Below are 13,916 nucleotides of genomic sequence, written 5' to 3' on the forward strand. Positions count from 1 at the left end.
CATCGGTTTCGCCAGTTAATGTCCAGGAATCCCAGGAGACCCTTAGAAAAGGAGAAAAAATGACAATCCGTTTTTTTCTACCTCCGCACGAAATTTCGCCACACCCACACCAACAGACACGACCAATCACACTTAAACACACCCTCTCCAATACACACTGCATTCAATATATAAAGACAGAACTTAGACAGACAGGAGAATTGACACAACAGCCAACACGGTCACATCACAGTATAATAACTCGATATACTTTACATCTTATAAAATAAAGAACTCATTAGTACAGCACATATATTCAATATTTCGTTATCTCTTCGATCCTCCGCTCCGAGTCTTAGTTTACTCTGTGAGCGCGACACATCCGAACGGTTGAACCTGACCGATCGTCACTTTGCGTCGCAACTATGCATTTTGAAAATACTAAAAAACCACGTGAATCGTCGTTAATATATTATACTTCTTTAACAGTATTTCATTTTATAGACTTCATTCTTTCGAAATATACATTTGTCATTACAATGTTTACCGAAATGCTATAGAATTGAAAGAAGTTAAAATAGTTTTTACCTTTTTAGTCTTGTTTGCTGCGTAGTTAAAACTCTGTCGTATTTGTGTCACACTGGGGTCGTAATACTGCCATCTTTCATAGGGTGCGACTATATCGCTATCACGACGATAAGTTGCCGTCCAATTGATGACAGCGTTTTTAACGCTTTGCGTGTGATAAGGACACTCTAAAAAATACAGCATCCATACCTGTTGAAAATCGAATCAATCTCATTCGACGAATTGTAACTGCATTTTAAATAGTAGCACAGACATAGATTTCATTCGATACTCAATAATAAGTAGAAATCTTTCATTTTATGAAGTAAGTCTACGCAAAACTTCCAATCGTTTCTAAATAAATAGCACTACAATCCACTGTATGTGTGTATTCCTATTTAAACTTTCGCAATTGGTATTTATAACAATACTGCAGTTAATTTCATACATAGCAACCACTATTTTTGCTAACAAAAAGACACTATGCAGTGCATTTAAATGTGGAGGTTGATAAAATTCTTATCCGACATTGTATGGTATTTCAGTGAAATCTGGGCAAAACTGCTGTTGAAACAAGTATATTGATTCGGTCTGTGGATGGACACAATATGAATCTTAAAAACAAACCACATTCTGCACGACCTCAGGAGTTGGAAATAGAAGATTCGCAAGCATTACTGAATAAAAATTCGGCCTAACCAATATAAAACTACTATAATCATCAACTCAGACGTTTAAGTGATTAATTGGACAAAAAAAGACCGTTTACGAGACAAGGAAGTCGGTAAGTCATTTTATTGCACGACAACGATTGTCCACGCGTCGTCAAAGTAATTAAATGTAATATCTTAACTTTGGGATAGGAAGTTCTTTCACGTGCGGTTTACTCGCCAGATCTGGCCACAACAGATTATTGTTCGTTCGGCTCAATATAATGCCTCCCCCATCTATAGTGACTTTAGGTGTGACCCTCTCAATTCATGTATTATGTGATACCCTTGAGAGTTCAAGCCGCTAAATGTGTCCTTTGCTACTTAGGATTATTGTCGGTGAAAGAGCTTTCGAGGATCGGGACCCCCGACTGATTTTAGAACTAGGAACTTTGTGGGTGACCGAAGGCCCATTGATGAAACCGCAGCCAGGGCCGTGCGTATCTTATAGAAGTATATTTACTTTACATCTCAGGCCCCTGTAATCTCTTGCTCAGTAATATGTAATTTACGTATTAATAAAAGGTAACATAGATTGTCAAAGATTAGAAAATATATAAACTTCTTCCGTGAATGTTGCAAGTTAAACATTCGTTTACGATGAATATGTATTTGCACGAATATAATAGCAACTCTAGAATGGCAAATTAGTTTCTTTCAATCTCGAAAGGTAGATGACGTGTAATAAAACCGGAATTTCCGAAGGGAAAGTTCAAAATTAATTGTAACGGGTTGGAGACCGACGAGTCAGGACCCAGAGGAAATTCCGGGCTTTTATTAAATCACCATGCACTTTGTATAGTCCAAGTATCGCCATTCTCTACCTCCCTCCCTCCGCCCCTTTCTCTCGTTTTCTCACTCTCGTTAATTGGTTACTTTGAATTTTTCGTAACAACCAATCATTTGTATAAGTTATTTTCAAAATAGTATGCTGTACCAAAATTTTGTTAAATATACCAAAAAGGAAGAATCAGTTCAGTATTGACATCCTACGGCCCTAAACGAAGTTTGAGTACCATAAAAGTCTCACATTACGGGTTTTATGGCCAAACCGACTGCCTAGTTGTAAAATCAGTCGTGGGTCCCGCTCCACGAAAGCTGTTTCACCGACAGTACTTACCTTTACTTCTTCAGGACTGTACTTATTTGGTACAATTTCCCTTCTTTTACTACACATCTGAAATAATTTTCGTCCTCTTCAAATTTGAAATATTATTTTCTATGTGGGATGTAAAACTATTTAAGAAATTTGTTGTCTGCCCGTTTTGGTATATAGGGTGATAAAAAAAAGGTCAGATACTTATAGGCCCTATAGTATTTACCAAAAGGAGTAAAAACACATTGATTTTATACACTTCATAACCGTAGCTGTAGTACAAATAATAATTCATATTTGATGTTCAATATGTCTTGATTGTATTCATCGAACTAATACTACCAACTTCTGTGTATTGGAAGTGAAATACAGTAGACATTCGATTCCCGCACAAGTCGGAGCTGTAGAGTTGTGCAGCGCAGCTGCATATAGGGTGAGCTGGATATATGCACGTTACGGTTATGTTAATTATCTTCGTTATTTAGTATGGAGAGGGCTATTACTTAACAGTAACAGTTTTTTCGTAGATGAAGGATCTTTCGAGTTCCCAAAGTTCTTTTATTAATGATATTGAAATATTATGGAATAAAAATACTTTTTTTTTTAACATAAATCGATTCTTCTAAACATGCTGAGTAGTAAAGTATTAAGGTATTATGTGAAACAGTTAATAATTCTTAACATATTTTAATGGCAAATGTCTAGTTTGGTTAGCATCTTTTACCCATTACGTGTGATCCGCGAGACAAGAAGCATTCAAATTGCCACCAACATTCATTCCACCAAAATTCATTGTACTAATAAAAACATTATTAAAACAGTGTTATATACATTTCGCTTTCTGTGATGAGATATGCGTGTTAATTTTCATGGGTCTTTGTTGCACTATTGGTTGGCCAACAGTTAGAACTGTCATCCTTTTTGGCAACTGGGCTAACAATCATACCCGACGTATAGCCCACGTAACTATACTACGAAGGGCCAACTGTAGGTTTCTTTCTGTAGGGCTAATTGTTGAGTATCTACAATAAACTGAGGTGATAGGGTCCGGGTGCACTCACCAAGGCAAGAATCTGTCGTGAGTGTGTTTTATTGCGCATCGATCGTGTTCGAAGCGCGGACGTACAATGCTCGCGGTTTTTCGCCGTGGCATCACATCGGGGCACCGGGATCCCCCGCCGTCGACCTCGTGTGTCCCCGGGCCGCGTCGTGCGCCATCGGCCCACATTCAGGGAAATGGTTCGAGCTGTTCCCTTCCGCGGAAGTCACCAAATGACGCAGCGCTCACCACAAAACCAACAATAGGAAGACAGTTGGCTATATTACACTTCCATAAAATCCTTTATAAATATTTGTAGTATCGTAATTTTATCCGTACTCGAAGTTAGTTTTAAGAGAGCGTAGCTGGAAGAAGGTCATAAAAGAGAAAGCGAGGGTGGGCAGAGACGAAAGCCAAGCCCATCGATGAATCCTCGGCGACGAGCGGCCCACAGAAGCGTTGGCGCCGAGCGGACCGCCGATGCGTTGGCGACGTTTTGGCGAGCTAGGTCGTAGTGGGGATAAGGAAAAGCGACGCAAGGGTTTTTCCTTAAAAGGGGGGACGTGGACGGAGAGCGTGGTGGTGGTTGTCATTGAGTCTAGATATAGAGTTGTCGTGTTGTAGAGAGTTGGAAGTCCGACTTGTTCGTGTAGTCATTTACTGTTAGTTATAGCCGTAGTTGTATTTAGTTTAATTGCATTTGTTTTAATATAATTGTTATATCCTGTAGTTTCATAGCCTCTTTCCGTTGCACATTTTTCTTATTACTTAATTCATTCCACATTTCATTTCTTTGAAACTATAACGAGAAATGTCGACTGTCAGCGCAACCACTGACCCACTCGCGATTAACGAGAACCATCAGATTGGAAATACTTTATCGACATTCCTCGTTGCATCATGCACTAGTGACTTAATGAAATCATTACGATTTCATACAGTCACCGAGACAATATAAACTCTCGGATAAAGGTCAGTCATTCAGTAGTGAGTGAGAGTCAGTCAAGCCCAGACAAGTAGTCAATTTTTTTCGGCAGTCCCCTTTGACGGTGCTTCGCCTCATCTTTACACGTGACGGTGAGCCGAGTGACAGCGGTCGCTCGGCTGTTCAGTATCGGTTCCGCGACGTTTCCTACTTTGTGCGACACGACCTTGCGATTACGCGTGGCCTAACAGGCAAGTTTTATGGCACCGGACCGCGAAGTGTAACGTCCGAGACGGTGATAACGTATCCCGCAGTGCCTAAACCCTGTTCAACGGCTCCGAGCGCCAGCAAGCCTTCCGCCTCTTCAAGGATCCGAAATCCCGACTGAGCCAGCCGCAAGCGTGAAATCATTCATCTCCATCATCATTGGTATGTTAAGATTTATTTGTATCTTTTATTTAATTCATTGTTAGAATATATCTTTGTTATTATCAAGAACGAGGGTGATTTCCTATCCCTCCCGTTCCCTATCCAAAATTGCGTACTTCAGCGGTAAGCTTAGACAGGACGTGCTTTAGCACCTTCAGAGAGCCAGGACCCATAATTATAAATGAAGTAACGACCGCAACGCAAGACGTAACATAATCATGGTTTTAGATCACGCAATTTTAGTCATTCGTTCTAATAAACATAATATTTAAATTTAATCCCACATGTTTGAAGGAGTGTAACACTGGAAATAATATTTATAATAATTACTTGTTATAATAATTATATACATGTATAAATTGTAAACGTATATAAAACAGGTAAACAAGTATTTTATCAGCAAAGTTATCTTTACAATTTATTACAATAGGCATTCAATTGCCGCACTACCGTTATCTGCACAGATGACACGCCCCGTGCCACACGTATTTCATACGCACGTGCGCGTACCCTACTCTGTCGCCCAGCACGCCCAGACCGGAACACATACGGTGTCGCGTTTAACACGCATATCTCATCACAGAAAGCGACGTGTATATAATACTATTTTAATAAAATGTTGCAATGAATAATGGTGGCAATTTCATTGCTTCTTGTCTCGCACATCACACGTAATGGGTAAAAGATGCTAACCAAGCTAGACATTTGCCACTAAAATATGTCACGAATTATTAACTTTTTCACATAATACCTTAATACTTTATTACGCAACATGTTTATAACAATCGATTTATGTAAAAAAAAAGTATTTTTATTCCATGGTATTTCAATATCATTAATAAAAGAACATAATTAACATTGAGAGCTCAGAAAATCCTTCACCTGCGAAAAAACTGTTACCGTTAAGTAATAGCCCTCCCCATACTAAAAAAACGTCTGTGAATACACTTTTCTGATATCTTTAAAAATAACTAAGATAATTAACATAACCGTAAAGTGCGTATATCCAACCCACCCTATATGTAGCTGCGTCGCACAACTGAACGGCCGAGTGGTGGGGTAAGCTCTTGGGTAACTGGTTACCGATTTCTGCACGGTTCCTGGAAATTTAGCCCTCTACAGCCCCGACTCGTGTGGAAATCGAGTGTCTACTGTATTTACAATTTACACATGCAAGAGCGTTGGATGGAGGTCCCGATCCCACACTCGGCAAGCCTGCACTGACATTCGCCCTGAAATGTCTGCTGCGTACGTCTTCTTTCATCGTCTTTTTCGGGTAACACTCTCCCACTTTTCAACTTCTGGGAGACGTGCCCCTCTCTCTTCGTCTTTTCGGGTACCACTCTCCCACTTTTCGACTTCTGGGAGACGTGCCCCTCTCTTCGTCATCGTCGTCGTCATCGTCGTCGTCATCGTCGTAATTTTATGTGGTCGTAGATGCCTCCATCCCGGACGAGCCCCCAAATGTAGAAGCGTTGAAAAAATGAGAGTGCCCAAGCGTGATTCGAACCCACGACCCCCTGCGCCGAAAGTCGAGACTCTACACTCTGCTCCACGGAGCCTTCCTGTTTTCCACTGATGTTATTTGCTCCTTCTTGTTGGGTATGGACGTCCCTATCCCACATACATGTAGACAATTATTACAAATAATTATTATAAGTTATTTCCAATCTTCTGTCCCCTCACTCTATTTTCACAAAATGTCAAACGTCAAACGTGTTGCACGACAGTAACAAGTTATGAGTATATTCATAAATAAGAAAACAAAAAAAGGAATTTGAAATATAATAACAAGTTTTTGGTTGTAGCAACATTTCTGGCGTCTTTAAGACGATATTTAAAGGTTGGCAAACTTTGGGTGGGCCAATGTTGTATTATCGTTGTAAATTTCTTGTTAATTAACCAACTATAATAATTGTGGGTCCAATAATGGATATTCGTTGGGAAATTGTCATAACTTTTTTGTCGTAGGTCCTATTTTAGGAATTTGAAAAACAATAACTATATCCTAACTAACTCCCAACTGTAGGCCACCGTTGGCCAACCATAAATGCTACTAGGAAACATACCTAAGCTGGAAAACTCTTCACTCACACTGAGGATACACGAGAATGCATCGATTTTTTAATTATCTCGAAACCGATGTCACTTTTTCGTGATAGAATCAATCAATTACAGGTATGTAAACGATAGCGAAAAGTAGTCGAAACCAAAGGAAAATATTTTGATGACGACTAAAGGTAAATACAATAAAAAGTAAATAGACATCTCCACTGTTGACATTGGCTGGAGAGGGTAAACGAATTAACGACACCGGTCGTGAGATGACCACAAAACATATTTAATGTATAAAAGCTTAACGATAGAAAGAGGACGCGACAGTATGTATAGACGGTACAGTCTCTGAAATGAACTGTGCAAGTTGCGTATCTGAGAAAACACATGGTGGTGACGCTCTGCACGCACCCTGACGCATGCAAGAATGAAACAGGCTGGCGCTCGGAGCCGTGATACAGGGTTTAGGCACTGCGGAATACGTTGTCGCCGTCTCGAACGTTGCACTTCGCGGTTCGGTGTCTTATAAAACTCGCCTGTAGGCCGCACGTAATCGCGTGGTCGCGTCGCACAAGGAAGATATATCGTCGCGGAACCCGAAACTTAACAGCAGAGTGACCGTTATTGCTCAGCTCGCTGTCGTGTCTAATGATTGGAGCGAAGCACGACTGTCAAAAAGCGAACGAACAAGCCGTTGAAGAGTGACACATGAACCAAAACTAAGAGAGCGTTTAAACTGAGAGACGTAAAAGGGAGCTTAAAAAGAGCGCGTTCACAGAGAGACTAAAGTAAAAACAGAGCTCCTGGTTTTGAATAATTCCTTTATAGGTTATTCCTACCTTCCTTTATTAGAAAACGTGGAAGACACGGGGTAGCAACAGGCTATGATTCGGGATCATCGAGACGCCGAGGCGGAGTTTTAGAATCGCTGACGTTTCCGTCAGCGTCTCGACGAAGGACGACCATGCCCGTTGCTTCCACATGTCGCTGAATTGACGGTTCTCGTTCGTTGTTCGTGTTTGAAGGTGATAAGAGAAAAATGTGCAATGTAAAGAGGTTCTGAAACTACAGGATATAACAAGAATGATTAGTTTAAAAGATATTTTAACTTCAGTTTCTCAAAATTGTATAGTATTGGGACCTATAGACTTGAACGTTTCTTCTCTATGCCTTTGTTCGTGTTTACTAATTCTAATAATTTTAATCATTTAAACTGATCATTTTGCGACGTAAGTACCTTGATACTTTTTTGCAGAGAATTAAAAATACATCGAATGGTGTATAAAGAATATATAGTTCCATTTTAAAAACTACAGATGACCTTGAAATCTTTCAAATGCTGCTACATTCGATAAAGACACATACACTACGTGATGCATCACTTAAAACTATTTCATTTTTCTTAATGAAATTTGTTTCCATCTTCTACTTAACGCTCCTTTATGACTTGGCCCAGTTACGTGGGACACCCTGTATACTGTGCAAGAAAAACTACTTTAACTGACGCATACCAGTTTTCATTAAACTTTGTAGACAGATAATGTACCTAATGTAATCCTCAAAATTTCGATTACAATTTTTTGCATCGATGGACGTTGATGTCTAATTGTAAGACATGAAATTATCCATCATAAATAGTTAAATAAAAAAAATTAAATATTCAAATTGCTATAGTTTGGAAACCTTTCATGTTTCATAAGAATTATATAACTCTGTTAAATTAAATGACTGAAAAGTAAATAAGAATAGAGGAGAACATTAAAGACAGAAGATGATTAGTTTTCTATGAGAAATAACAAAACAAAGCTCCTATGAAATTATAGTATTCAGAGGAATTAATTCCTTACAATTTATTCCTGTACGATATAAATCTCAGAAGCATATTGAAGAAAACTGTTTCTTAGCTAAAACAATCGAAGTTGTATGTAACTGCTACAACGAAATTAATTGAAAACTTGAAAGAAACTAAAAGTAGTAAATAAAAATAGGATATAAATTGAAGAAAATAGATTATAACTTTGCCTTTAAAAAGACTACAAACATTCCGAACAATCCAATACATTAAATTAACAAAAACAAATGATTTTAGACATTTTAAAAATTATTAACCAAATGTTTTGTAACGTAAACAAATATTTTCCATGTTGCCATGTCCAGGAATGCTTTCTTACATCATTCTGACAAATTAAAATAGAACATAATTCACATTACATACTTGTTTTGAGGATCTCCTTCCTACGTGCGTTACGTAGTCCTTAAAAAGAATTAAATCAGCGCCGTCGGGATCCTCCCTAACGATGGTGCATGTATTCACTGGGCAACGATGCTGAAGAAATATGTCAGGACCAACTTTTGCCTCGGGCATACCGTGCGGAACCATTATTTTTCTCAATTGATGCTCTGCACCCGTTTTATTGTAATTGTGAGGTACGAACATTAACTGCAAAAATAAGACACAGTATACATTAGGAATTATTAAAATATTCTATTATTTAAAAATTCGAACAAAGACATATTCAGAGCGTTCCACACTAAGCGGTGATTGAACTAGCACCTAAAATAGTTAAATTTATAGAAAACCTTTAAAAACAAAATTTGTACCATGTAAATCATAGTTGTTGATTGAATAAATGAGGTACTTTTATTGTCGTGCTTTCAAAATCACGACACGACATTTCAGTTTTTATGCCTGAGTAATGCTATGTACTTTGAACTGTGGAGTCAAACACAGTCATTTATTTTCGAACAACCAATAGTATCTCCAACAGTAATTAGAAATGCCGATAATTATGCACAATAGAGGCCTCCCCACCGATTTGGCTGACCTTCAAATATGTCGTCAAGGTCAACATTCTGAACACCTTTTCCCCTTACATGTAACCGCCGCTCGGTCTTAGTTTCCGAGATATTTGCCAAAAACTTTAATCAAACGTAGGTTACGATTGCAGTTCATTCTAGCATAGGCGGTCGCCCAACGTCACCCATCAAACACACACACACGCACGCGTGCACGCGCGGTGTGCCCTAGAGATCATGAAGAAACTTTTTTCCTGTCTTTTTTTACATATTAATTATTAACTAAACTTTCGTTTAGTGGAATGTTGGGTGCGTGGCTAAGACTGAGTAGTGTGTGGCAGGATGCCAGGCGCACGGAAAATTATGTACGTTTGAGTAAACGCCCACGCTTTTACTTCATAACATATATATGTTATGAATACTCACCCTTTATTTGAGAGGAAATCTTAACAAATAATCAGCATTCGATATACATAGTGGTAAACATATTTTTGCGTATATCTCGAAAACTGAAAGGGACTGTCTATTATATATACCCAGTTAGCACTATACATCCAACGGACGTCCGTTTCATGTCCAGTTTATATCCAAATGTTCTACGTCCACTTTGGACATACCTAGGATGTTCATGAGCCTTAAATGTTGGATGTTCTAGGAATGTCCATTTCTTAAGTCTTACGCATGTTCGTAGGTTTTAAATTACGGATGGTTTCGTTTAAAGAATCAGTAGAGAAATGTAACGACACTAGTGGTTTTGTGCGGAAACCTCAGGAAATTTGAAAAGACATTTTTTTCTTAAACTATCTCTAGCCAGCACAGAATCAGTATTTTGCTCTGAATCATGATTTTTTTCTTAAACTGTCTATAACCAACACAGAATTAGTATTTTGCTTTGAATAAGTGTTTGCTTCCTTAAACTCTGTCTAACCAACCCAAAATCAGTACTTTGCTTTGAGTAAGTGGTTTTTAAAACTATCTCTAATCAACACAGAATCAGTGATTTTTTTTCTACAACTGTCTTTAACCAACACAAAATCAGTACTTTGCTTTGAAAGTAAAAATAAACACAAAGTACATACAGATCGTGGCCCCCAGACCTATTGTGGGATCAGATGGGAAGGTGCTTGTGGGCTACACAATAGTTTTAATGAGGAAAAAATATATTTAAGAAGTATAATACACCGGAGGTTAACACGCGTGGTCGACGCTTCGCTAACTTCATTCTTACTGCGCGTTTACACACGCCGACTCTCGGACACGCACGCACACACGCGGGACTACTTTGTTACCACATTCGGCAATCCTGTGTGATCATCTGTCCTCAGATGTGTCTTCTTCACTGCTCGATGACAGGTCATGTTCTTCACAAATCCACGGTTTCATGAAATCTCTAGAAGTAGACGTAGTCCGCGGTCCCTCGTGTTCTCCAATTTTTTCAACCAGATAGCGGTCATTACGTAATATTGTAATAACTTTATATGGGCCTACATATTTCGGACAAAATTTGAGTCCAGGCTTCAGTTGAGTCTTTCGTATAGCGACTAAATCGCCCTCTTTAAAATGCGTATAATCTTTCTTTCTCTTCTTGTTATAGGTTTTCCTATTTTTGTCTTAAATCCGTGCTATTGATTCTCTTGCTTGCGTACGCAGCTGATCGCGTGTATCTTGAAAAGAAACAGCGGTTTCCTTTTCTAAAATTTCCTTAATTTGCGGATCGTCTTGGAGTCTCATACGGGTACCCACTAAAAGTTTAAAAGGCGATACACCAGTACTGCGGTTTGGTACATTATTTAAATACTGCTGGGCCCTCCCAACGTATTTATGCCAATTCTCCGGCTGTGAAAATGCAAGCTTCGTTAAGAATGGAATAAGCGCCCGATTCACTCTTTCCACTTGTCCATTGGCTCTCGGTATTCCGATGGTAATCATAACATGTTCAATATTCTCTGTTTTACAATAATTTGCAAAGTCATGGGAAGAAAATGCAGTCCCTCGGTCCGAAACAATCCTTTGCGGGTTTCCAAAAATTAATGCTTGCTTACCCAAACGATCGATGACCTCAGCTGTAGTAGTCGACTTGGTAAGATATAACCACACGAATTTGCTAAAACCATCAACGACAACAAATATGTGCTGGTAGGATTTCTTCGCGGATGCAAGTGGGTCTAGATGGTCCACGTGGTACGTGTGCAAAGGGCAGCCTCCTTTATCAATTGGATGTAAACATCCTTCTAGACGACCAGTTTTACGTTCAGCCAAAATGCATTGAAAACAATTTTGTATTACCCTCTCTATCTTTGGTCGCATAGAGCTAAACCAATAATCTCGCTTGATTAATTGTTCCGTGTTTGCAACGGCAAAGTGACCCTGTTCGTGAGCGAGTCGAATAACATATGTTTGCATAGATTTAGGCATGACAAGCAGTTGCTCGCCATCAATTAATTTGTATAAAATCCCATTCTCTTTCACGTAGTCCGTTGAATTATTATCCTGGTTCATTTTATTCTGCAACTCTTTGTCGTTCGTTTGCGCTCTCTGTATCTTATGAATAATAGCCGCTTCCTCTTCGATAATCGGCATGGCCGAAAGTTCATAACGCGCAGTAAGAATGAAGGTTCGAGATTCCTGCTTAGAGCATCCACGTGACGCATGGTATTACCCGACCGATGCTCAACAGTGTAATTAAAATCCTGCAAAAACAGCGCCCATCTGGCGACGCGAGGACAAGCATCCTTCTTCTTTAACGTCATGACAAACGCCTGACAATCGGTTACTATTTTAAAGGATATTCCTATCAAATATATTCTAAATTTCTTAAGTGACTTTACTATTGCTAGAGCTTCGAGTTCGTAGCTATGATATTTTTCTTCACGAGGATTTGTTTTACCGCTAGAATAATAAATTGGATGCAATAGCCTATCTTCGTTATCTCGTTGTAATAAAATTGCACCAAATCCCAATGCAGATGCATCGGTATGTAACTCTGTTTCAGCCGTCGGTGAGTAAATTTTCAAGATTGGTTTATTAATCAATGTTAGTTTCAACCTATTAAACGCGGTTCGCTCTTTTTCTCCGAAATAACACTCGACTTTATCTTTCAACATATTTGTCAAAGGACGTGCAATTAATGAATAATTCGGTACAAATTTTCGGAAATAGTCACTAAGGCCCAAAAAACTTTGTAAAGATCGCACGTTTACTGGTTCCGGAAATCGTCTGACGGCATCTGTCTTTCGTTCGGACGGTTTAACACTATTATTTTCGATTACATATCCGAGATACTCAATGCGAGTTTGCAAAAATTGACATTTCGCCCATTTAATCGCCAAACCATGTTCGCTCGCAACACTCAAGACCCTTTTCAATCGCTGCAAACCATCCTCGTAATTCGATGCAGGTATAATAATATCGTCCAGGTAAATAATCGCATCACCACTAGCAACTAAGTTTCTAAAAATAGCGTTAATTTATCGTTGAAACAACGAAGGGGAGTTACAAAGCCCGAACGGCATGCGACAGAATTCATACTGTCCTGACGGAATAATGAAGGATGTATATTTTGTGCTATTTTCATCTACGCATACATGAAAAAATCCGTTCTCTAAATCCAAGGTTGTAAATACGCATTTATCTCGTAAGCGATCAATTTGGTCTTCTATATTTGGTAGTGGATAACGATCCTTTATTATCTTTCGGTTGAGTTTTCTATAGTCCACACAGATTCTTATCGAACCGTCTGTTTTCCTAACAAGCACGATAGGACTTGTAAAATCTGACTGTGAAGGTTTGATAATTTTATCGCGAAGCCACGCTTCAATTTGCGAATTTACTTCTTTATTCTCCTGCACGGCTAAGTGTCGCGGCGCCTGATACACGGGAATCTCATCTCGTAAGGAAATGTGCATCCTAACTCCTACGTCTTTTGTCTTTTCCGGTTTATAATTCTCAATTAGATTTTTTACTTCCGCGCGAACCTCAGGTTTCGGAACATGTGATAAATCAATACCGTTGTCTTGCTGAACGATGTGCAAAACTTCTGGTAAATCCTCGATTACATTTGCCGTTCTCGATATACTAAAAATTCCGTCTCGCATACAAACATCGACTGTTCTCATAAAATCGTACCCTATTGTAGGGATTTTGATCGGGTTGTCGGTTGAGACAATTATCCCACGTGTTTATAGGTGTAAGTAATTTTATTAATAGAATAAAATGCGTACTTTATAATATCGGATGGATTCTCGCTATCTCACAATACTCGCTATCTCGCAATACTCGCTACCTCGCAATACTCGCTATCTCTCACTGCTCGCTGTTTTA

At 38.9% G+C, this 13,916-nt stretch overlaps 1 protein-coding gene across 1 annotated transcript; it reads right to left on the reverse strand.

The window, feature by feature from the left end:
* Positions 1 to 339: 339 nt before the first annotated feature.
* On the reverse strand, positions 340 to 9,237 carry LOC107193136 (glycoprotein 3-alpha-L-fucosyltransferase A-like). The gene is made up of 3 exons (XM_015582536.1): positions 9,016 to 9,237; positions 568 to 756; positions 340 to 402 (listed from the first exon to the last, which is right to left on the reverse strand). Exons 1-3 carry the CDS (start codon positions 9,235 to 9,237, stop codon positions 340 to 342), a joined length of 474 nt encoding a protein of 157 aa, XP_015438022.1.
* Between the last annotated feature and the right edge of the window lie 4,679 nt (positions 9,238 to 13,916).

The sequence above is a fragment of the Dufourea novaeangliae genome, unplaced genomic scaffold (genome assembly GCF_001272555.1).
Source record: "Dufourea novaeangliae isolate 0120121106 unplaced genomic scaffold, ASM127255v1 scaffold582, whole genome shotgun sequence".
In the NCBI taxonomy this organism is placed as follows: Eukaryota; Metazoa; Arthropoda; class Insecta; order Hymenoptera; family Halictidae; genus Dufourea; species Dufourea novaeangliae.

What these genes read in the sequence shown, in the direction of transcription:
- LOC107193136 (XM_015582536.1), bottom strand. Translation starts at nt 9,237, where the DNA reads ATGTTCGTACCTCACAATTACAATAAAACGGGTGCAGAGCATCAATTG. An exon ending in GAAGGAGATCCTCAAAACAA is followed by an intron (nt 757 to 9,015) that starts GTATGTAATGTG and finishes GATTTTCAACAG; the next exon opens with GTATGGATGCTGTATTTTTT. An exon ending in CAGCAAACAAGACTAAAAAG is followed by an intron (nt 403 to 567) that starts GTAAAAACTATT and finishes CAAAATGCATAG; the next exon opens with TTGCGACGCAAAGTGACGAT.